General features: G+C 46.0%; 10 protein-coding genes across 10 annotated transcripts; 4 read left to right on the forward strand and 6 right to left on the reverse strand.

Moving 5' to 3' along the window:
* Nucleotides 1-193: 193 nt before the first annotated feature.
* On the forward strand, nt 194-2088 carry GLAREA_04110 (Zn2/Cys6 DNA-binding protein; the record flags this gene model as incomplete). The annotated part of the gene is made up of 2 exons (XM_008084363.1): nt 194-310; nt 364-2088. The coding sequence occupies 2 exons, from the start codon at nt 194-196 to the stop codon at nt 2086-2088; spliced, it is 1842 nt and encodes a 613-aa protein (XP_008082554.1).
* A 706-nt stretch (nt 2089-2794) lies between these two features.
* Nucleotides 2795-3877, forward strand: GLAREA_04111 (Aromatic compound dioxygenase; the record flags this gene model as incomplete). Its single annotated transcript, XM_008084364.1, has 4 exons — nt 2795-3069; nt 3149-3510; nt 3567-3634; nt 3686-3877. The coding sequence occupies 4 exons, from the start codon at nt 2795-2797 to the stop codon at nt 3875-3877; spliced, it is 897 nt and encodes a 298-aa protein (XP_008082555.1).
* Nucleotides 3878-4108: 231 nt separating this feature from the next.
* Nucleotides 4109-6462, reverse strand: GLAREA_04112 (Thioredoxin-like protein; the record flags this gene model as incomplete). Its single annotated transcript, XM_008084365.1, has 7 exons — nt 4109-5218; nt 5267-5391; nt 5441-5923; nt 5978-6143; nt 6191-6224; nt 6277-6357; nt 6407-6462. 7 exons carry the CDS (start codon nt 6460-6462, stop codon nt 4109-4111), a joined length of 2055 nt encoding a protein of 684 aa, XP_008082556.1.
* A 670-nt stretch (nt 6463-7132) lies between these two features.
* GLAREA_04113 (alpha/beta-Hydrolase) lies at nt 7133-8018 on the forward strand (the record flags this gene model as incomplete). Its single annotated transcript, XM_008084366.1, has 2 exons — nt 7133-7589; nt 7639-8018. 2 exons carry the CDS (start codon nt 7133-7135, stop codon nt 8016-8018), a joined length of 837 nt encoding a protein of 278 aa, XP_008082557.1.
* Nucleotides 8019-8199: 181 nt separating this feature from the next.
* On the reverse strand, nt 8200-8830 carry GLAREA_04114 (uncharacterized protein; the record flags this gene model as incomplete). Its single annotated transcript, XM_008084367.1, has 2 exons — nt 8200-8726; nt 8779-8830. The coding sequence occupies 2 exons, from the start codon at nt 8828-8830 to the stop codon at nt 8200-8202; spliced, it is 579 nt and encodes a 192-aa protein (XP_008082558.1).
* Nucleotides 8831-10350: 1520 nt separating this feature from the next.
* Nucleotides 10351-13749, reverse strand: GLAREA_04115 (Ankyrin repeat-containing protein; the record flags this gene model as incomplete). Its single annotated transcript, XM_008084368.1, has 2 exons — nt 10351-13350; nt 13402-13749. 2 exons carry the CDS (start codon nt 13747-13749, stop codon nt 10351-10353), a joined length of 3348 nt encoding a protein of 1115 aa, XP_008082559.1.
* A 1286-nt stretch (nt 13750-15035) lies between these two features.
* On the reverse strand, nt 15036-15428 carry GLAREA_04116 (monooxygenase, putative; the record flags this gene model as incomplete). Its single annotated transcript, XM_008084369.1, has 1 exon — nt 15036-15428. The coding sequence occupies one exon, from the start codon at nt 15426-15428 to the stop codon at nt 15036-15038; it is 393 nt and encodes a 130-aa protein (XP_008082560.1).
* A 33-nt stretch (nt 15429-15461) lies between these two features.
* GLAREA_04117 (FAD/NAD(P)-binding protein) lies at nt 15462-17023 on the reverse strand (the record flags this gene model as incomplete). Its single annotated transcript, XM_008084370.1, has 5 exons — nt 15462-16045; nt 16094-16275; nt 16325-16486; nt 16538-16712; nt 16765-17023. The coding sequence occupies 5 exons, from the start codon at nt 17021-17023 to the stop codon at nt 15462-15464; spliced, it is 1362 nt and encodes a 453-aa protein (XP_008082561.1).
* A 1794-nt stretch (nt 17024-18817) lies between these two features.
* On the forward strand, nt 18818-20299 carry GLAREA_04118 (alpha/beta-Hydrolase; the record flags this gene model as incomplete). Its single annotated transcript, XM_008084371.1, has 1 exon — nt 18818-20299. The coding sequence occupies one exon, from the start codon at nt 18818-18820 to the stop codon at nt 20297-20299; it is 1482 nt and encodes a 493-aa protein (XP_008082562.1).
* Nucleotides 20300-20442: 143 nt separating this feature from the next.
* GLAREA_04119 (alpha/beta-Hydrolase) lies at nt 20443-21537 on the reverse strand (the record flags this gene model as incomplete). Its single annotated transcript, XM_008084372.1, has 2 exons — nt 20443-20679; nt 20734-21537. The coding sequence occupies 2 exons, from the start codon at nt 21535-21537 to the stop codon at nt 20443-20445; spliced, it is 1041 nt and encodes a 346-aa protein (XP_008082563.1).
* Nucleotides 21538-23410: the final 1873 nt, after the last annotated feature.

Raw genomic sequence — 23410 nt, forward strand, 5'->3', positions numbered from 1 at the left:
GACCTTTAGCAGACACAATTATGACAGATCTTGATCATAGAAACAACACTCAATCTAGCTCAATTGATTACTAACAAGAACTTGACGACCGCCGCCATCACCAGGTTGGAATATCGACGAAGGTCGGCTTACAGGTTCTGGGTATAAACCCCACTTTTGAGCCGATGTCCGCAACTCGAACGGCAGGAGCACGATGTCTGCTTGTGAGCAAAATCGTAATGACATGAAAACAAACGATGTCGTTACGCCTATTAACCCAAGGAGGGCACCGAAGTCTCGTAATGGATGCTTGCGGTGTAAATCAAAGCGAGTAAAGTTGTGCCCAATCTGTTACACTTGAGTGGCTGGACTGACAATTATCAGTTAAAGTGCGATGAAAGGAAGCCCGAATGTGCTCAGTGTAATAAGAAGAGCTTACCATGTCCGGGTTATAAGACTAAGACGCTTGTTTGGTCGACTAAGCATGAGAAGTTGTTGTCTTCGAAGTCGGCTGTAAACAGCCCACCGGAGTCATTATTCCAGTCTACGGGGGACTTCCAGAGTCGTGATGCTGCTGGAGAAGTAACTCGAAACATATTTAATCATAGGCAAGATGGCATTGAGGAAGTTTCGCTCCAAAATGCAGCTTACGTTCCTGAGGGAGAAAGTCTGGTAATACCTCAGCCATCTCAATGTCGAGAATCCGAGGCCATAACCGACAGCCTCTCAGCTATCAAGCAACAACTTCATCGCTCGACGGTTCCAGAGTTTCTTCACCACCTTCCCACGATGCTGGTAGAGTACTATTTCAGCTATGTCTGTCGAATCTTCTCATCTTTCGATGGCACTCTAAATCCTTTCCGGTCTACCGTAGGGAGATTATGGGACGGCTCTGCTCCTATATATTATGCTATACAGAGTATGGCTGCCGCGTATTTGAGTAATCACTTCCCAAGGATGAATCAAGTTGGGTTACAAATGCAGCGAGAGACTTATCGATGTCTTTACCAGAATCAACAGGGGCTGAAAGATCAGGATGAAAATTTGGATAAGACGCTTTTGACTGTGTTGCTTGTGGGACAGACTACGGCATGGCATGATACGAAAGATCTCGGGGTAGTACATCTTAAGACAGCAAAAAGGATAAACAGGAGGCGGATTGAACAGCAAAATGGACTAGTGGGCGTGAGAGAGCGACGTCAAAATGCTTTCTTCGAGCAGTGTATTTTGTATTGGGAAATGCTGGTTGGATTTGTCAAGGACGATGTCGATGATTTTGGAAGTCCAGAACTCGACTCACTCGAAAGTACCCCTTCACTAGGACGTCCAAGTCCCTCAACCCCGGAAGGACAGAAAGAACTGATCTTCCCTCATCCATGGACAGGCGTCGCACCCACCGCCCAAGACTTCCTCGCACAAGTCGGCCGCCTAATCCGCTCCCACCGCAGAACTCAAGCCGAGGATCTCATGAACCTCGACTTCCTCGCCCTCGACCTCACGCTCCCCTTAGATCTACCCTCCACATCCCCCTTCCTCGCCCAAGCCAACACCCTCGAAGAAAAACTCCTCGCGTTCGAACCACCCACCCCCTCCCAAATCGTTGACGCAGGCGACCTCGCCACCCCAGTCCACCAATACATCGCCCTAGCAGAATCATACCGCTGCGCTGCGCTCCTGCAAATCTACCGCGTCTTCCCCTCCCTCTTAAACCTGCGCATTCCATCGCCTTACCCATTCCTCCCCACCACGTCTTCACCACAAGATTTCCTCCTCTCGCTCGCCCTCCACACTATTTTCCTACTTGAATCTATACCCCTGAATTCAGGGACACGCTGTCTACAACCGCTTATCCTCATTATCGCCGCGTCCGAACTAATCTTCCCGGATCCGCTGGCTGGTTCGTCGATCACGAGTCGTGAGATTGAGGTTGCGAGCGCGCGACGGTTCGTGGTGGGGAGGTTTCAGGAGTGGTGTACGTGTATGCCTGCGAAGCCGCTGAGGAGGGCGTTGGTTATTGTGGAGGAGACGTGGAGGAGATGTGATGGGGGGGAGGAGGTGTTTTGGATGGATGTTATGGGGGATTTGGGGGGTGGGACAATTTTTGGGTAGGGAGTTGTTGGTGATACTATGTTTATTAGGGTATTTGTCTTTCGTTTTGGATATCAGTTAACAGGTTTGATTGGAAGGTTTTTGACAAGAGTCGAGCTAAGACTCTTTTGCAAACGGATAATCATAGGGGAAACGTATGTATTGAAGTTCTTCAAGTCCCACGGTTTAGACTTCCACGGATTTAAGGCATAGGTTTCAAGCTTAGTAGGAAAAGATGGATGTATTTTCTTGCTTTAAGACACCGAAGTTATTCTTTTTGTTTTAATCATAATTAAGATCTTATTGATTCCTCGACCTGGAGTTATGGTAAGTCACATATCTCACACTGATTCGGAAGATGCGTGTGGCGCCCAGGACATGTATAATTAGCAGTATTAATATACTGCCGATGTCAATAGCCGCTCCCGCGTATTAGCTACATACTCTAATGCATGCCACCAAGGTGTTACCATGGTAAGGAGCGGAATTAGGAGCTTGTGTGGGGATGCGGGGAACGACCCCTCATTGAACCAACACTTCAAATTTGTATACTTGACAACAACATTTATTACATATTTTATATCGACGTGGAAAGTGGTTGGATCAAGGTAGGAATTGCCCTTTTAAACGAAGGGAATAAGCTGATTTATCATATACAGAAACACAACCTCTCAAGATAATTCACCCTCCCCATCCCGCGCTACGAAACCACCACAACACCACCAAAATGTCCACCTCCAACCCTCCCTCTGTAATATCAGATTCCCGATTCGACCCCTCCTTCACCTCCCACGTAATCGCCGCCACAGGTCCCAACGCCTCGCCCCGCGCCCGCAAAGTAATCGGGTCACTCATCCAGCACATGCACGATTTCGCGCGCGAGAACGAGATTACTATTGCGGAGTGGATGGGCGCGGTCGATATGATGAATTGGGCGGGCAGGATGAGCGATGAGAAGAGGAATGAGGGACAGCTTGTTTGTGATGTGTTGGGGTTGGAATCGTAAGTGTGATGGCAGAGAGGGTGAGGAGGGGAGGGGGAAGGGGGAGAGGATTAATGGGATGAGGGCTGATGAGTACAGCTTGATAGACGAAATCACCTTCAAACTCGCGGCCGAAACCTCCTCCCCCGCGACTGCTTCCGCGATTCTAGGACCCTTCTTCCGTCACGATGCCCCGGAGCTTCCCAACGAATCAAGCATCGTGCACGGCGTCGACGACGGCGAAATCACATATATGCACGGCATTGTGCGGGATTTAAAAACCCAAAAACCCGTTGAAGGGGCGACGATAGACGTCTGGCAGGCGAGCACGAACGGGCTTTACGAGCAGCAGGACGAGGGACAGGTGGAGCATAATCTGCGGGGGAAGTTTAGAAGTGATAGGGATGGACGGTATGCGTTTTATTGTCTGAGACCGACGAGTTATCCGGTGCCGAATGATGGTATGTCAAATTTCTGGAAATGGGTGGGGAAGAAATGGGGGCTGATGATGGTGTAGGACCTGCGGGGAAATTGTTGGAGATTTTGGATAGGCATCCGTATAGACCGGCGCATATACATCTTATTGTGAGTTGTCCTTAGTTTATAGTGTGTGGGAGATTGGCTGATTTGAAATAGGTGCAAAGAGAAGGGTATAAACCTGTTACGACGCAGATTTTCGATTCGGAGGATCAGTATCTGGAGAATGACTCTGTGTTTGCGGTCAAGGATTCTTTGGTTGTGGAGTTTAAGAAGATTGAGGGGAATGAGAAGGCGGTGAGGGAGTTGGAGTATCCGATTCATTTGAGGCCTGTTGATGGGAAGGTGTGAGGGTAATGGACGAGGTGATTATGCTGTTAGTGGAGAAATACACTTAAACGCGGATCTGAACTCTGAAACAAAAAGGGGGCCATTTCGTTATTACCATAAGCTCTGATTAAATCCTGATCGTTTGGCTAACAATCCGGTGGAATGCTCTGCGAGACGATATTGAAGTGTGACTTACCTACCAGATATGCATCCTACTCTCATGACCCCTAGCGCAAATCAAAGCCTCCCCTCCTACCTCTGCACAACCATAAACCCCTCAAAATACCTGCCAATATCCTCAATATCCTCAATCTCCCCCTCCCACCCCACATACCCATCCGGCCTCACAACAACCAAGCAGCCCCTCTCAGCATCAGCACCATATCCCTCATACGCCCGCCCATGACCCTCATGATAGCTCTCATCATCCACGAAAATCTTCCAGTAGTCCCAGCCCTCGTCACTGAGCGGACGAAGTAACTCTGGGAAGGAGAAGAGTTCGGTGCTGGCGCGTGGCGCGGAATGTAGTGTCAAGATCTCGATGCGGGAATCGATGGGTTGGGCTGCAGGAGTATATCTTTTTATTATCGGGCTGAGATTGGCGCATAAGTTCGTGATGCGTGTCATTTGTGGAGGGTTGGAGATGTTGCCTGCGAAGAGGATGAGACGCCAGCGTCCGTCGCTTTTGAGGCGTTCTTGGAATTGCCACGGGCGGGCATCAGCTTGATTGAGGACTTGGAAGCTGGGGAAGCGCATGCCCATCTTGATGTTCTTTGCGACTTCAGGTTTGCCGTGAACACTAGATGCGGAGATGCCGATGTTGGTTCCGTTGGCTCCGTCTTGAGGATTGCCCTCTTTGGCTACCAAGATGGAGGCACCATAATCAACTGCTACGCCACTGGCGAACAAATTTCCCTTTTCAAAGGCGGATTTGAATTCGGACATGCTGATTCCCGCTTCGTCCATTACATCTTTAGCAGGGCGACCAGAGAAGAGACGTGAGAATTTGTGGTCAAAGTCAATGAGATCTTGAGCAATACGATGGCGTTCGGATTGGTAGGTCTTCAAGATGGAGCGATGAGCTGTTCCTTTCAGCACGGAGGCTATCTTCCATCCTAAGTTGTAGGTATCTTGCATAGATACATTCATTCCTTGTCCCGCTTTTGGCGAATGTGTGTGTACTGCGTCACCCGCGAGAAAGATACGTTCGTTTGCCGAGAATGAGGGACAGATTCGTTGACCAATTTGATACGCGGTCCACCAGTCGCAGTAGTTGTAAGTCAGCTTGTAAGGTGCGATTGTCTTTTGAGCACATTCGAGGATCATTTGTGGTGTTATATTTGAGCGATCGACCTTGAGCGGCTAGTCAGCAATTAATGTTTATTGTGTTGAGAGATTCGAAGAACATACCTTGCCGCCACCCTTTTCGGTGGTGGTCATTTGGATATATAGACGAACAAGCTTGTTTTCTCTTGGGATTACCATGACGCTTCCTGAATTTGCGGAATGAATAGCACATCTCATACGGATGTCAGCTGCGTAATGATTAGCTACTTTGTCAACGAGGTTGGGTTGAGGGCTAACGAAAGTCTGTGATCGGTATAATATCAAGCACGCCCCTAAATTTTGACAGATTAGCACTATCACCACTTATTATGCGGATATCCCACCAGATAAAATCAGTTTGCTCTCCCTCCAGTTGATAACCCAGCTGTCTTCGAGTCCAAGAATGTGCTCCATCACACCCAATCATGTACTTGGCTTTCAAGGTTTCACGAGTGCCAGCTCTGCCATTCTTCGAAGCTCTGTCCAGAAGTTCATCAGTATCGTCGGCAGCCATGTTACTTCTAAATAATCCATCCGACTTCGCAGCTCCTTTGGTCATTTGGCTTTGATCAGGATTCAATTCCTCTTCCGACAGGTGCTGTAGGGTGACTTCAATCGGATATGCTTCGTGGTCCTCGGCCAAAAATTCATCGAACTTGAAAGTCTCGGGAAGAACTCCTCGCTCGACTCTTATGTCGCTGTTCTCCTTCAGGAAATCAAGAAAGAAACGTTCGATACGTCCTATCATTCGAAGTCAATATAACTTAATACAACAAACGATCATCTTCTGCTCACCTTGGTGCAAAACAACCTGCTGAAAACGACTAATGCCAGGAATGGTGTCTGGAATTCTATCCGAGCGCCTGATACGGCCATCTTCATCAGGATTCCAGAGACAAATTTCAAGCATATGATTACTCTCTTTCCATACTCGATCAGCAAACCCGAAAGAATCAAAAATCTAAGTCGATTACTATTGCATCGGTGTACGGGAACTGGGTAGCTCACTTCTAGAGTCCGACACTGTAGTCCATCTGCTTGCCTTCGTCCAACAGTAAGCAAGGGTGTTTACTGTACTATAATCAGGGGCATACCCGCTAAAGATCTTGGTTCCTCGTTTATCAATTATCCTGGTGTTGATACCACACTGCGCCATCCAGGTTGCGGCCATCAGCCTGGCCGATATCAGACACGAATAACGGTATGAGCACTCGAAAACTTTACCCAGCTGGACCAGCACCTACAATCAACACATCAACCTTGGAGTGTTCCGGTGCCATGACCAGATTTCTTGCCGCAAATATACTCTATTGCCTTTCTGACCAGAGGCCTGAGAGTCAAGATAAGCTGGCCTCAAAGAAAAATAAGTCGTGTGAGAGGCCCTTGAGACAGTTCTCAAAGCACCAAGAACACGAGAGTAGATCAGTGACTTGGGAACGTCGAAAAGCTTTGATAACTTGACAAGCAAGCCAGCTCTTTGTGATTGTCTTGATACTTCATGGTGGGTAAGAACTTAATGTACCACTGAATCCAGGAACGGTCATGATGCGGGGCATGCCATGTATTGGACAGGAAGTTTATGTTGTGCATCGAGTGTCAGCGGGAGAGTTCCGCATTTTATTTCGAGGTGATGATTGGCTGATGCAAAGGGAAATGATGACTAATTAAAAGCGGGGACTTGGAGCTCTTGCCTTGCTTCTCCTCAACTGATCTTCTGTATATTCTTTTCTGAGAAGTTTTATTTTAGAAACTCATAGAACCTTTGTTTGTACATCTGGATTGACAAGACAAATAATACTACAATCTTCACTACTACACCACCAATTTGTTCAAATTCTAGCTCGATCCCAGATTTCTTGACGTCATCCTAGAAATCTCATGCTGCTGCCATCACCTGGGAGATCCATATATTTGACCAGAAATCCAGATTTATATACATATCAATCGATCATGCCTTCTATCCTAATAAAGCAAAAATACATCTACTACACAGATGACGCACAAAGCGAAGGAAACTCACCACGAACAACAACCGTCTTCATCCACGGACTAGGCTCTTCATCCTGCTTTTACAAAACCATAATACCCTCCCTCACAAAAATCACGCGATGCATAGCACTTGACACCAGAGGCTCAGGACAATCGCCTCTCGGCGGCTTGCATCAATCAATCGACTCCATAGCCCGTGACGTGGCTTCCTTACTAGACGCTCTTGGAGTTCAAGAAGTGTTCGTAGTAGGCCATTCAATGGGCGGGACAGTAGCAAGTGCGCTTGCAGCTACAGATAAACGTGTAAAAGGGGTGGTGTTGTTGGGTCCCATCAATCCATCACCGCAACTCACGGATGTATTTGAGAAGCGAGGAAATGCGGTTCATAAGGGTTCGTCTGGTCCGATGATCCATTGGGGTACTGCGTTTTTCTTGGGATCTTGTTTAGAGTCTAACGGATTGTGTAGATGGTCTTGAGTCGTTGGCGAATAGTGTTCCAATTGCTGCTACGGGATCGAAGGCTGGATCGTTGCATCACGCGTTTATTCGGTCTATGATTCTGGGGACTTCTGTTGAGGGATATATCTCGCTCTGTGGGGTTATTGCAGACGCTAAAGCTCCAGATTATGCGAGTATCAGGACCCCTTTGCTCATCGTTGCTGGTGGCGACGATAAGACTGCTCCTCTTGCTGGCTGCGAGGCAATCTTGAAAGCGTACGGTACGTCTAACGCGGACAAATGCCTAGAAATTGTGGATGGAGTTGGTCACTGGCATTGTGTAGAGGACCCGGAGTCAATTGCGCAAAAGGTCGGCAGCTTCATTGAGCGCTCAAGCACAGCCCCATAGTTCTTGGATCAATTCCTTCTCGGAAATGACTAGCACGCCGAGCATACTATCAAGTCAACAGAGTCACTCAGCGAAATGAATATGTTGATCTGCAACAAATATATCACAATTGAATTCAGCCATTTGCTCCAACAATCTAATGTGGGCACTAGCTAAGTAGCTAAGCTCTCAAGCCACCCACCTACTTCAACTGCGTAGCCAAAGCAGTAATAGCATCAAGAGTAGCCTTACTCTCTGCACTCCCCGCATTCTTCGTCACCTTACCCAAAAGGTGATCAACAGTTTGTCCCGGATCCGTCTCCACAACCCCCTGCGCAGCCTTAATTCTCGCAATCTGAAAGCTCTGAAAGAACTTCGGGGCTTTGATCGCCAAATTGCCTCCTACACTTCTGATTCCCGCTTCGGTAGCCAGGTACGTGGCGAGACGGTCTTCGAAGAGCGCGAGATCGGATGCGGCGAGTGGTGATGCTGTGGCGAATTCATCGAGTGCGAACTCGAGGGGAGTTTTGGAGGAGGCGGAGAAGTCGATTGAAGAGTAGGATACACCGCCTGAGGAGACGTCTGGGACGCCGGAGAGGGTTTTGATTCCTGGGTTACAGGTGACAGAGCCTTGGATGGACGTTACGGTGTCTTGGACTTCGGCTGGGAGAGCGGTGTTGCCGACAATGAAGCAGGCTTTGGCTTGACGGTCGACCAAGGAGATGGGACCTAGTTGCATGATCAGTCCGTGTTAATATCTTCTGGGCTCTCTGGGTCTTACCGGCCACAGCCAACCCAGCGACAAGCGCAACAACAACATATTGAGAAAGCATCTTCGATTGGTTTCCAAAAAGTAACAGATTCAAGATAAATATATATCAAGAACACATAAAAAACCGCAAGACCAGCTATGCAAAAAAAAAAATAAACGAATGTAAAAGCTGCTGAACGAACGAATGGATGTCCCTCTCACAACGAGGGAAACATCGCTCATCTTATAGACAAAGATGCCTGAAGTCGATCACGAACACTAGATCTATTCTGAAATCCCGCCAAGCGTTTACATCTCATGTTTGGGATGGCCGACAGGCATGTGTTGCGACGGGGGCGAGTTCAGACGACGAAAGGGATGAAACTTCGAGGGGTTGTGGGTGGATCACCTTCGCTTGGGATGAAGGGCAGCTGGGAGGTTGGTGATCTTTTGGAGAGCTTGGGATGTGTTTGTTTTCGAGCATACAGACAGCGTGTACGTTGGAATTTCGCAATCATGGTAATTCTCAGTAGGCTTGCATCGTAACCAGAAGTGAAGTGCGTTTAAGCATAAATAAATGAAATTCCACCTTCATTTATTTCCAACTTGTCGACCCACCAACTTCAAACTTCCGGGACTCGCGCTAGCGTTCAGGAGCTTTGACGCCGGGGAAAATCACGTGCTGGCTCATTTCCCTGTAACAACCCCTGAAGATGCCCGTTGGATTATTGAAATGTTTTGGGGACTTTCGTGTTCTCGTATAACTTTAGATGTTGAAGTACCTGAAGTGGACCGATGGTAGATTCGTGATGTTTGGAGTATCGCTTTGTAGCGGGAGTCAAGTATCAAGCGAGCTCTAAGAGAAGTAGTGACCAAATCTTCTTTAACTGATGGTTAATAAGTTTTCGAGTGAGGGAGACGGCAGTAGCTTGTTCATTAAGCGTTACCGTTATTCCGAAACGCTAAATGAATTATTCTGACTGCCTTTTCGAGTAATTTGCTACCCAGACTATCTTTCCCGATATGCTAGTTTAGGGCTGGTTTTTCTTATCTCTGATAGGGTCGCCGAATGACTATTGCGCCTAAAGGTTTTATTTTTAACACTAGTGGCCAGAAAATGGATGATAATACTCTGAAGCTCTCATCAGCGGTAATTTTGGGAAGTGCCCAAAGACGAGTGTTCGAAATCTTAGGTTGAAGTTCTAGTTGATTATAATCTGGCTGAGAAGTCCTAAAAGCGAGATCATTTGAACAGCAGAAGAGTTATCTCTGATAGGACAAGTCGATTGGGATTGATGTTCATATTGAAATGAAGATTAATCATTTAGATGTTAGGATTGGATCGCGAAAGCCTACTTGATATCCGCAAAATCGTTATAACACTGCTCGTTAGCCTTTTCCGGAGACTCAACAGACCTTTTGATCAAGTTTAGAGTTTCAAATATAGTGAAGTGTCTCGGGAAAAAGTAATGTCCACCATAATCTAGTGTCGACCTGGCGGTAAGAGAAGTACCAGTGTATTTATCGTCATATAACTTTGTAAGGAGAGCCTCGACGTATGTCCACAGTCTACCAGTTACTACCGAGTTTCATAGCACTTCTCTATTCAGGGTGATTCAAAGCCAAGTGATCTTCCAGCATTTTGGTGATCTTTTTGTGACGCAAATCTATCGCAATTTGAAGCGGCGTCCGACCGCTGTTAGTCTTGATGGTAGCATTAACTTTACCAGATTTCAGGAGTGAGCTGACGGCGTCCATTCTTCTAATTTTAACAGCATACGAAAGGGGAGTGAGGCCTTCATGGTCTTTTATGTTCGCATCGACGTTCTTATGCCCGAGGATCAGGTCAAAATATTTGCTGGAGCATACTAAAGCCCAGTAAAGTGGTGTATAACCGCATCGATCCTGGAAATTAAAATCGACCTTTGAGGAGTTGAGCAAAAGCGTTGTTATGGACGTATGTGAGTTCATCAAAGCTTGAAAGAGCGGCGTCTGGCCAGACATGTCAGGCAAATTAGCGTCAGTCTTATCGTATTCGAGTAGAAGCTGCGCAACAGATATATGGTTATTCTTCACAGCCCAAAATAGTGGGGTACAGTTTCCTTCATCTTGGCAGTTGGGTTCAACGCCCGAGGTATCGAGCAGAAGCTTTGTGATATCTTTTTGTCCATGTATTGCGGCCAGGAGGAGCGGCGTCCGACCTAATCTGTCGGACAAATTAGGATCAACACCATTACATCCAAGCAATATTTTGACAACTGCTGTGCTACGACGCTTCGCGGCCAAATGAAGTGGCGTCTCATCATCTCCATTTAACCAATTAACTTCCGAATAGTGTGGAGATTGAAGCAATAGCTTGATAATAGCAACATGTCCATTGATTACCGCCCAAGACAGGGGCGTTCTTTGATTTCTGGCTCTTGACACTCTTGTGCTGCCGGGGAACTTGTTCAAACTAAGAAGAACATCCACGACTGCTAAATGCTCGTACCTCGACGCCACTGACATGAGCGATCTGACCCGGTCAATGTCTTCCAAGATATTTTTCATGTTTCCATGATCAATTAACAGTTGAACAATGGCTGTCTCACCATTTCGCACAGCCCACCAGAGAAGCGATGACTTCCAGTCTTCGTCCATTGCACTGATCTCAATCAAATTTAGCGTAAAAAGTTGCATCAGCAAATTGTTTATGACAGTGTTTTGGCGTGAAAGTTGCCGAGTGTGATGGTACCAGTGCGATTTTGCATATTGGTAAAAACAGAACTCTTCTGTAGAGCGTGACTTGAAGTATTTGCTAGCTGCCGCAACTGTGCTTCCAATATCTCGATTAGCCTTTTTTTTGGACCGCAATAGATTCAAAGCAATATTCCGCGCAGTAGGGGACGAATGTAGTGCTGACGCAATGACGTTAGAAGGAACTGATGCAGTCATCAGTTGCGGGACTCTGGTAGAGGATAATTGAGTACCAAAGACGCCATAATTCAGGTAGGTGACAATAATCTCTGCCATGTATGTTTGTGCATTTTCCAAGGAAAAGGGTACGTCCAATGTATCTTCAGGACCACGATCTTCACAACCACTCAATAGAAATTGCGTCACGCTGTGGTGCACGACTCTCACGGTCAATTCTTCTTCATCGACCATCACCAGAGCTCCGCAACATGACAGCGTTGAGTATATATCATTGACAAGTGTCGCGGAATTCCATGTAGGATCGCCAATTACGACACCTATCGCTTCTCGGAGCTCTTCGGTCGTCAAAGGGCGTTTCGCGACTGTGAGAAGCTGTAATATACGTTTCTGATATCCATTGCCTGAACTTTCCGTTCCCTGTAATATGCGGGTGAAAGTCCCCGACAGATCCTTTGGAAGATTTGCAAGAGCTTCGCGGATAGCCTCGTCCGTCTTCTCAAGGCACAAGGATTTGATTTGGAGGGCTACCCAGAGAAACATTCCTTGGCTTCCTTCGAGGAGAGCGTCTTGTATGTCCAATATAATAGCAGGATTCCCAATGGCAAGTTTTCCGGATTCTAGGCAGTACGCTAACTCTCTTCCTATGAACGCCTCGATATCTAAGTTGTTTTCAGGGGTATGCCATATCCTAGTATCTCTGAAATTTCCTATTTCCAACATGTTGTTAATCTCCAGTCTCGTAGAAAGACACAGAAGGAGAGCAAACGTCCCCTGGAGACCGCGAAGCTCCCGAACCAAAATCTCTTTAACGGCAGAACTGCATTCATCCACCCCGTCCAAAACAAAATACACCTTGAGTTCCGGAGGCATCAATTGGTGTACAAGCTTCAGTAAGTTTTCAAGGTCCATTACTAAAGAAGTTTCGTCGAATAGCAAATTTGCCGCTGACGAAAGATTCGGAATAAGGCGTAATATTTGCCTGGCCAAAGACCCTAGGATTGTTCGTGCTTCCAGGCTTTGCGAAATATCGTGCTGACAAAAGAAGTATGCAACTGCAGTGTTTTCGTCATTGACACTAAGATTCAGATGCTCGACAATATTTGCAAGTAAAACCGACTTGCCGGAGCCTAGCCTGCCGGTATAGATAAGTGTGGAGGAAGTAGACTGGTGATTCCATACCCCGTATTGAGCTGCTTCATTAAACAGTGTGGTGTTACCCTCTTTTCGAATCTGTTTCCATGTAGTTTCATAGTCATATGTCGAGCAAGCATCAAGTATTCGTAGTTTAGCCTTCAATAACCGCTGAGCAGATATAAGCTCCAATGATTTGAGTGAAAAAGCTCTAAATCGGGTATTTGCCAGAGATTCTTCTTCAACCTTTTGACCAATCAGCAAGTTTACTTCGGCCCTGATGGAAGTAGCCCGGAATTCAAGTTCTGACTGGTACTTCTTTGTATCCGAGTCACTTAAAGAAGCTATCAACTGTCCTATGACCGATTTCTGAGTGAACTTCAACAATTGATGACAGAGTGAGACTACTACAATAAAGTATTCAGACATGCTTGATTGCAAAGCTCGCGATTGCGGATAAAGTAGTGCCATGACTTGGAACCGAGGTGCTGAACGACCAGCATTCATGAAGAGTAGCGACAAACCCTCAAGGTAAGAGGCTGAGCTGACTGCAAACTATAAACTTGTTAGTTAAAGATTAAAGTTATGAGGCTGGGAAAATCTAACCAGTAACGTCATTCGAACTAAAGACCATACACCACAAGCAATAATGTTTTGAGAGCCTCCCACGATGACATCCCCAAGTGCCGCAAATCGCTGGACCGCTTCTAATAGGTTGATGAATCGGGGCCCAAAACAACGTCCACCGCCGACTTTCCCAGAGGCGCGACGATCTACTTCGGCGGTCAGACGGAGGACGTCGAGATGGGCGGGAGGAGAACTGCGCGCTTGAGATCTGGAGTCTTGGAAGATAGCCTTATGCTCACTCGAAAGATCAGCTTCAAACTGGGACACGGCTTGCGCTAGGCGGATATCGGGCTTCAGCCGCGAGGCGGTGGCCATCAATGAAGACATAACTGGGGCTCAGGAAACAATGCATGCGAGGAACAGCGTGCATCGATGATACGAACGATGAGAAATTGAGGACGCATATGTAAAGAAGAAGCTCAACTCATCAAGCGCCACATATTGAAGCGGTAGTTGATGATGCATTCACGCGTGATGCCATTGGACGGCAACGCAGGCGTACAAGCTGTAGGCTGCCCGGAAGGCTGACAATCTCCCGACATTTGCTGCAAACGAGGAGCTATTCGATATGGGAGGCTGGCGACATTGAATGCTCTTCAGCATCCAGGTAGTAATTCAAAGCTATCGCACTTCGAGCCATGATGTTTGACACCCTGGAAATGAACCAACAGCAGATCCGCGGGCGGAGAAGTAGGCACACTAGGCTTACTAGGCTTGCTGGACCTGTAGATTCGATGGCTGGAGTCGATTATCGAGAAGTATTTGGCGATCACTTTCAGGTGTCATGTATACTTGATGCGCTTCCTAGATACTGAGAGGATGAATAGTTGTAGAAATCTTCGAGATGCAACTTTTCCCAAGGACTCAGTCATGTGACCGGTAAAGAAACGAATGGAGATCACGTGCCATAGTCTATGGATGGTCTTGAATACTGATTAGTACTAGAAAGATGGTAAATGGCGTTGCTAAGCGACACAATAAACTTTCAAGAAGCTTAAAATTTTCACCGTTGCTGTGCGGTCATTTAAAGAGAATCGACAGTGAAATTTGTTATTTCCAACCCATTTCCAAAGCATTCTATACTGCTGCTAGGATCGATACTAATAAGCAGTCTACCAATACTCATAAAGAGGTGACGAGCATGATAACGGAATCTTTTAGTTCAGCGGGGTAATTCACAGATTGTGAGAAATCACGAGCATAGTAGGAACGAAAACGACCAGGACGTGAAGATAGGGTAAAAAACGAGTTCTCCCACACACAAGCTAAGATTCTACAGGCCGACCTCCGCCATCTTCGAGGGCCTTGTTATTTTACGTTGTTTAATAGAAAGTGTCTTTCCGGTAAGTTTATGCATGTTCTTTCTAATGAATAAAGTGATTTTGTGGGGGTTGGTTTCAAAAATTTCTAACGAGTAATGGCCATGACTCTTACGTAAAACTAGGGTAAAAATAGATTTAATAGTGTGAAAAAGCAGATTGTCGTCGTCTCTTGTGTCGGAGATCAGCCGTATGGCATTTATTACTCTTTTCACTTCACTAATCTTACGATAAACGTCTGGATATTCTTTTTCCAGTTGTATTTTCTTATATCTATACAATTTCAATATGAAATTAGTAAGAAAATGGTCTCATCTTGAAGATGTTAGTTTCCTCGGGAAGTGGCTCGGCAGGTATGTCAACCATCCCTGGTTGCAAGAAGTGAGCCACCTCGGCCTCTTGTGAATCAACCTGTGCGATAGACCAGCCATTTCCAAGCCAAGCCAACCTGTTGCACTCTTCTCCACTATCCTCGCCTTCACAAACATAGTCGAAATCTTCCCACCTTGGTGATCGTAAACATTCCATTGCGTGCAACGCACTTCCCGGCCAGAGACCAGTGACCCGATCCCCCTTCCCTCCATTGCTCCGATACCAACTACTACAATCATCGACGTAGACAGTCTTTTGGAAGTAGTGATCAATGATTTTCGAGAAATCTTTGACTCTTCGCTTTTGTACTTCCATTCTAGCAATATTCTCTTTCTGGATCTTGCGAATTCATTTAATGATGTAGTCACCAGCCATCTCCATCATTGTCGTCAATGAACCAGTGCCAATCGCGGCATTAGGTCCTAACATCATGAAGTAGTTGGGAAACCCATCAGTGGCCAGAGATAGGTAAGTCTCTGCGTATGGCTCGAACTTTTCCTTCATGGACTGGCCGTTTCTTCCAATGACCGGAAATGGAGGAGGGGCGGATGCTTGAAACCCTGTTGCACATATGAGAACGTCTAGTTCCTTTTCTTCACCACCTTTGAGTATCAGACCATTCGCGCTTGCTTTTAGGATAGGCGTGTCAATGAAATCGACGTTATCTTCTACAAGTGCTTCGAGATATCCAGGTCCTGGCGTGAGTCTTCGGCAGCCTACACTGAATGAGGGTAGGAGCGCCTCGAAAATCTCTGGCTTTTTTGCAAGTCTTTCTTTCATGAGTTCCGTAAAATCGTCCCTTGCCGATTCTTGATGTTTACTGTCTTTCAATGTCATAGCGTGCACTGAATTTCCATCCCGTTCGATTATTGTCCGGAACTCCAAGTAGTGCTCTGGATCGTTTGCAAACCGAGCTTTCTGCTCTGCAGAAACTAGAACACCTTAGTGCGGGGAGCAGATATATTTTGAAGCCACTTTACATTGTTTGTCTTTAATTCCAAGCTTCTCCATTGCAACGTCACCAAACGGCCTAGAGATCCATGTCTTGCTCCTGATAAAGCAACTCAGCTGTGTTCCAGGAACTTTCTGCAGCGAAGGAATGATCTGTATGGCGCTACTGCCACCTCCGATGACGCCAATTCGTTTGTTTTTGAAGTCATAGCTGAATCACAGATCAGATTAATTTGGATGAAAACATAAATTACACATACTTCTTGTCCCAGGCTGCAGAATGCATAACAGGAATCTTGATGTCAGACAGTCCTTCGATTTTCGGCCAGGATATGTCGTTCAAGGTTCCTCGGGCACTAATCACAACGTCGGCTTCATCAGTAAAAATCTCTCTTGTCTCGAGATTCTCGACCCGGACCTCCCTGAATATAGATTAGCATGTCATGTATAACCTTTGCTTAGCCTATGAGTACCATTTTGCCTTTTTGTCGTCCCATTGAGCACCAACAACTTTGTGCAAACATTTGATAAATCTGTCCACCGAAAACCTCTTCACAACATCTTCCAAATATTGTCGAATTTCTGGCGCAGGAGCATAAAAGCTGCTCCAGTTTGGATTGGGAGCAAAAGTATACTGGTAAGAGTGTGCTTTTAAAATTGTTAGTTTCGAGCAGCATTGTGGTGTTTACGCTTTACTGACATGGAATATCACAGGCACAGCCTGGGTATCTGTTCTCGTACCATGTTCCTCCCACTCCAGCATTCTTCTCATATATCTTCAAATTGACATTGCGAAGTCGCTCGGGTATTCGGACACCGCAATAAATCCCAGAAAAGCCAGCTCCAATGACGATAACGCTAACGGGACGCAGATTCTCAATGGATGCATCTTTTATGCCCTGAGAATTTCCATTGGTGACCTCATCTAAAGGATGGACTGCCGATTCTTCAGAGCCCATATTTGCTGAAAATGGGTTTGGGAATAGTAACATTAGTAAGATGATGTGGACGTTCAAAACGGTAATAAGTTGATTTGGAGATAATAGGTCCTTGACAATCTGTTTCAATGTTGATATTGGCATGCAGAAAGTTTGAGTCAACAGTACAAGCTCAATCTCAAATTGTTCGCGTCATTAAGTAACGGATAGCGTCCGATTGCCGAAACTTTATTTCTGATCCGATAGAATTAACCTATCCGTACTGCATTATCAGTTATCATGAAAGCGTCTTTCTAAGCCGGGTAAAACAATCCGATATTATAACTTTCATAAATGCGGGGAAGGCTTCTGGGGCAAGGTAGTTATTTCGGAAAGGGAACGTCGAGGGACGCTAACCGGAGAGCGTACGTTACTGATACATCCCGCCACTGACTAGAAGCCCCACCTTACTGCTGTAACTTCAGTTCTCCGTCACCTGCCGAAGCGGATTCATAAGCTGTGCGTTTATTCTTGGCTGGTGCCTTGTTCAACCCCATGTGTAGGTCTCCTCATCGATGGAAATGATTGAAGACTCTCGATCATTAATCCCGTCGTCTTAATTATCTTCAATTATGATTAAAAACTTGAAGCTTCAATCACTAATCATATAGATTTGATTGTTTCATGATTAATCAATAATTAATCACTACATCGGTAATTCAGATCTCCTAGGTAAATATATACGATAAAAAAAGACTTCTACATTTTGTATTTTGTGATTCTCCTTAAATGTATAGAAAAAGTAGTAATCATAGGTACAATATACTAGGTAATAAGTACTACGAATAATCAAGACTTTTAGCCGTCAATCATCGATAGTCTCAAAGCCTACCAATATAATCATTGATTCAATCACTAACCATCTAGTCGCGAGTGTTTCGTGATCGAATCAATGATTGGTGATCAATCACCATTCGATGAGGAGACCTGCCAATGTGAAATAGAATGTGCCATTTATTCGTGTGGGGCAGGTATTTGCGGCATTTACAAGTGTTCAAAAACATGTGTACATGGTGTCAAGCTGAGGACGCAGAATCGGACAAGTGGGCGTTGTAGTTTTGTGAACATCTCTTAAGTTTGCTCTCCAGGATTCCTCATTCACTTGTTTAATCTACCTCAAGAACGGGCAGACCATCAATGAACACCATCTTTTCCCCTTGAGCCAGCATTGCTTCAGACGCATTTGTGTCGGAGCTCGATCATAGTATCCTTCGTGACCAACACAAACTTATATCCCAAAAGCGCACATCCAGCTTCCACGCCGTATTTCTGAGCAAGCGTCGCATCTGTTACCGTTGTGGTATTAACGATTACTGTGTTCTTTACCCCGAGCACTGCGTCCGACTTTTCATAAGGATCGTCTTTCAAATACAAAGCACTGGCCTTTTCTATCTCACGCCGACGCCGCTGCCGCTGCCGCTGTTGCGCTCCCACGGTCGCCACTTGGTAATGTCACTATGGATACTGAGCTTCCCTCTTTACGAAAGCTGGTGTGGCAAAGAGATAGAAGAAAATTCACATGCGATGGTATTGAGTATATGATTAGGGTCTGAGCAAGGCGGACGAGTGGTTAGATCAGCAGCATGTTGGCTGAAATGATTTATGTCAAGGACTCAGTCACGTGACAACTAATGAGATTCCGAAGAGCACGTGCCATCGGTACTGGACCCTTAGCGCGTGCTTATTCCAACCTCCCAATTTCCCTTGGCCAAAGCAACTGCATTACATCCTTTCTTTCAATTAAACATTCTTCGGTATTTTGCAGTGGAACAAATCATGCTTAAATCTTATTTATCAACGACCGTGGTGGCACTCGCCGCTGTTCGCGCATCAGCATCAATCCTCTCTCAAGTCCCGTTCGGAGGTCCGTCACAGTTCTTATCTTCCGACAGCAGCAACTCAGTCAGAATCCTCACTCATGAGTCACATCCTGACCATAGTCTGACAATCAAACCTCATTATTCAAACGACGTATCCACGAAAGGTGATGGCAATACAGTGGCGGATATCTGTCCTGGAGCCACCTCTGGATATACTGGCTATCTTAACTCCGGATCAAAACACTTCTACTTTGCTTACTTTGAATCAAAATCTAAGCCAAAGGATGATCCTCTTGTTCTTTGGCTAAACGGTGGCCCAGGATGCTCTAGTATGATGGGACTGTTCATGGAGCTTGGTCCCTGTATCGTCAATGAAGGAGGAGAGTCGGCCCGAGAGAACCCCGATAGTTGGACAAACGCAGCCAGTGTGTTCTTCTTAGATCAGCCCATCGGCGTCGGGTTCTCATATTCCAGCAACGGGTCGGTCCATGGCGGTGAAGGTGGAACTTTTGCAGCAAGCGAAGACATCTACGCTTTCATGAGGCTGTGGTACAAGGCATTTCCGGAATCGAGGACACTACCATTTTCAATCGCAGGCGAAAGTTATGGAGGCCATTACATTCCGGTCTTTGCGGAACATATTAATCAAATGAACAAGATCACTGGTATCGACGATCAGATTCCCCTAGAGTCCGTAATGATTGGAAACGGAATCTTTAGCGATTTGAAGCAGGCTAGCTCATACTACGACATACCTTGTACTAACGTTACGGGGATTGGACCTCTCCTTGACGAGTCGGTTTGTAAGAAAATGGCCGCTGCGGTGCCTAGGTGTGAATATTTGTTGAAGGCTTGCCATGAATTTCCAGATCCTCTCATCTGCCGAGCATCCGCAGGATACTGCGCCAACGAACTTGAGAACCCTTACTTCAAGTCAGGCCTGAATTACTACGACATTAGCAAGCCATGTGAAGGATACTTGTGTTACCCCATCATCGAGTCAATTACAAAGTACCTACGAACGGACAAAGTTCGCGAAGCATTTGGGGTCGACAAAGCAGCCCCTCAATTTGAAGGATGCAGCAACAAAGTTGGACGAGAGTTCCAGAAAGTCAACGATTTTATCATTGATACGCGGCCGTTTGTTGCAGCTCTTCTCAACACTGGAATCCGTGTTATGATCTATGTAGGAACTTACGACTGGATTTGCAACTTTGTCGGCAATGAACGCGTTTTTGGATCTCTGAAGTGGGACGGTTTACCAGATTTCCGTTACCAGCAGGAAAATAATAAGCAAGTTTGGGACGGTGGCTTGTGGTGGGAAAGTGGTCTCTTACGATATGTTAGAATCAACGGAGCTGGTCATATGGTACCTCACGACAAACCTGTTGAAGCATTGAAGTTATTCAAAGCTTGGCTAGACAAGAAGCCATTGTAGATGATCAACGTTCTTACTAAACATACACAGACATAGACTCGTGTATGTGGATTGCCCATAAGTCCATATATAACTGTCCATCTTCAATTGTTACTTGTGTTGCTTCAGTCCATCATGAAATCCTCGCCAAGACTAGAGTGCATCTACCAGTTTTTGTAGGTCACATTCCACTTATCAGATACCAAGCTACCTTTTGACTTAGCATCTAAACAAGTCGCCTTGGCCGTCGCATTGCCCCTAAACTGCCATTGCAAATACGCAACGGCAGCCTTCCCTTGCTTCCCACCATTAGTAGCTGAAAAGGTGCCTCCATGACCAGTATCTAGGCTTGCCCAGTATGCAGGCAACCCAGCAGGAAGCAATTTATAATCTTTCTGCGACTGATAAAGTGTTAGCTCAACACAAAATGTCATCGAAGTCTGCCGTCAACTTACAGTTATGAATCCCATATCCTTCTCCCCACCCACGAGCCACGCAACCGGCACCTTCAACTCCTGCAACAAATACCTCTTCTCATCCATAAAGATCGCAATATTAAAGAGGATCATCAGCTTCACCCTGGCATCATGATACCCCACACTCATCGCCTCTAATCCACCACAACTATGTCCCGCACTCGCAATCTTGCTCGTATCAATGTTCCCATATTTCTTCGCACCACCTTTCATAGCCCAGTTGATCGAATCCCGACTATCCTGAACCTTCGACTGACCGCCCGTACTCCCCGTCGGCAGTCCATCCGCGGCGACCACGTACCCATGACTTGCGATTTCGGTGAGTAGGTTGCGGTATTGCGAGCCATCTGTCTGACAAGCGCCGTTGCCCCAGGATATGAACGGCATAGACAGATTTCCAGCCGGTGGGGTTTTTGGAGCGTAGATTGTGTGGTTTGGCAGACCCGGGTCGGTACCCATAGCTGCTGGGTACGGACCAGAACCAGATGTTACGGGGCCGGTCCCGGTGGGTGACTCGGAGCCAGTGCCGCCTGCTGCTGCGGGGGTGCCGGCCGTGTATTTTGAGACATCGTTGGCGGGGATGCAGAAGATTCCGCCGGCGATGGTATCGTCGCCGGTGACTGGGAAGTAGCCTGGGCTGGGTTGGAATTGGCCTTGGCTGGTTACCAGTGTGGCGGCGGTGAGGAGAAGAATAGACTTCAACATCTTGTGAGTTGGCACGAATTTTTTTTGCGGAGTAATGTTGAAGTATTCGAAGATTAGGGTCCCAGGAGCTTTCTTCATGTCCTTTATTTCGCGGTAAAAAGCCTCGTTGTAGGCTGATTTACAACAGATTTCCCACTTACCCAGATTATGTATGCTTACATGGACTGTTTGCTCATCGCATGTGTACTAGTAGAATTTACCTACACCAAATTGAACTTCGCGACTAAAGCAACATAGAGCAAGCGAAGTTGACAACCCCCTGCGACCCCGCGATCCAAGATTTCGGAAGCTTGACACGGTAATGCTGAAACTTATTCCTGCAGAGTCAATTTAATTTGGTGCAAGCTCAAACAATATATCCGTTCAAGCGCGCCTATCGCGGTTGAATTGAAAGCCGCATGTTATTGCCGGAACCCTCTACGAATTGTCAGCAACTGATATCAAGCCAAACTTTTGGTTATAGAATACTCGAGCACGGGAATTGAGTTAAGATGTTTCAACCATAGTAGCTTTCGTTGCTCAATACTTTGTTACAAGCCATCGAAAATTCCGGGTAAATGGTGGGCCGTGGCAACTTGCGCTTGTCAATTCAAATGTCTGCAATGCGTGAAGGAGCATTCATTGCTGTTCAATAAGTAAAGTTATTTGTGGTTACCCTATCATTAAACATGAGAGAAAATGTGTAAATAACGATGTAGAAAGGATGTGAAATATTTGGATACAAGTTCATAATATACTAAGGGTTTAGTATCCTTGGAATAGTAAAACCTCCCTCATCAAGTCTTACACATCTGTCGGAGTCAAAGCTTTTATCTTTCATAGATTCTTTCAGATGTCAATTCGGTTTAACTAGTCAGCAGGAGGCATAAATAGCGCTTTTAGTTAATAACCTAGTTACTTATACGGTCAACAAAATGGCAACTCTGTGTCAACATACCCCGGCTCCTCCTCATAGCTACTAGATTCTCCATTGTTCAAACAACTATCGACTATAGATAGCCCTTAAGACTTTTTGTTATCTTCAACCACAATCTGGGTTCCATAAAATACAACTAGGCAGTGATGTGATGTCACCGAAATCAGTTTCATCGCCGATTGCGCTTGTACCAGTGTTTCCCATTTGGTATAGTATACCCTGGTACCAACCCACGCCACCTCTCTTTGGTACTAACCTAGGCTGATCTGTTTAGGTATAGTACCTACCTAAGTATATCTTTATAGGTGTAGGGTATACCCTAATATTAATATAGTAAGGGCGAAAAGTGAGTTAAGATATAGTAGTATAGTCTTATTACTTCCGGACCGGAGAAAAGGAGCCGATCCCGGCTCGGGCTAAATTCGGACCGATAAATCCCGAGTAATAACCAAATTATAAAGAGGTGGCAGAATTATACTAACCGCCCTCGGACCAAGGTAGGGCCGTCTCCCCCGACTCGGCGACGCACCGGACCGAGAACTTTAGGGTATCGGGTAGGGTACCTTAGTACCCCCGGTCTAACCTTAGGTACTATACCCAAGTATATCTTCATAGGTAGGGTACCAACCCTACTAGGCCTTGGGTATGTGTTTGGGTTACTAAATGGGAATCACTGGCTTGTACTGGAAATCAAAACAGAATAAATGATTAACATGATCTGGTGCTCTATCCTGCCTACGGAACTGAAACGGGCCGCTCTCGTTATATAGGATAAACCGTCACATAAGAGAGAACACAGTGATTTTCTCGCGGCAACTGGGTTGATGGTGGGGAGAGAAAGAAGAAGACTTCACGTATTCTGCTTTTATAGCAATACGAAAGTTGGCGCCTTGTAATCATTCAAACGCTGCTAGTCTATAGTGAGTTTATGAAGTCAAAATTTTGATCTTCTTCAATTGCGACTTCCTCATTCAAGTCATTGAAGTTCCCGGGCGGTTTTATTGGATTAAAAGTTTTTAAAATCGACTTTTACCT

Source organism: Glarea lozoyensis (assembly GCF_000409485.1).
Source record: "Glarea lozoyensis ATCC 20868 chromosome Unknown GLAREA2, whole genome shotgun sequence".
NCBI lineage: Eukaryota > Fungi > Ascomycota > Leotiomycetes > Helotiales > Helotiaceae > Glarea > Glarea lozoyensis.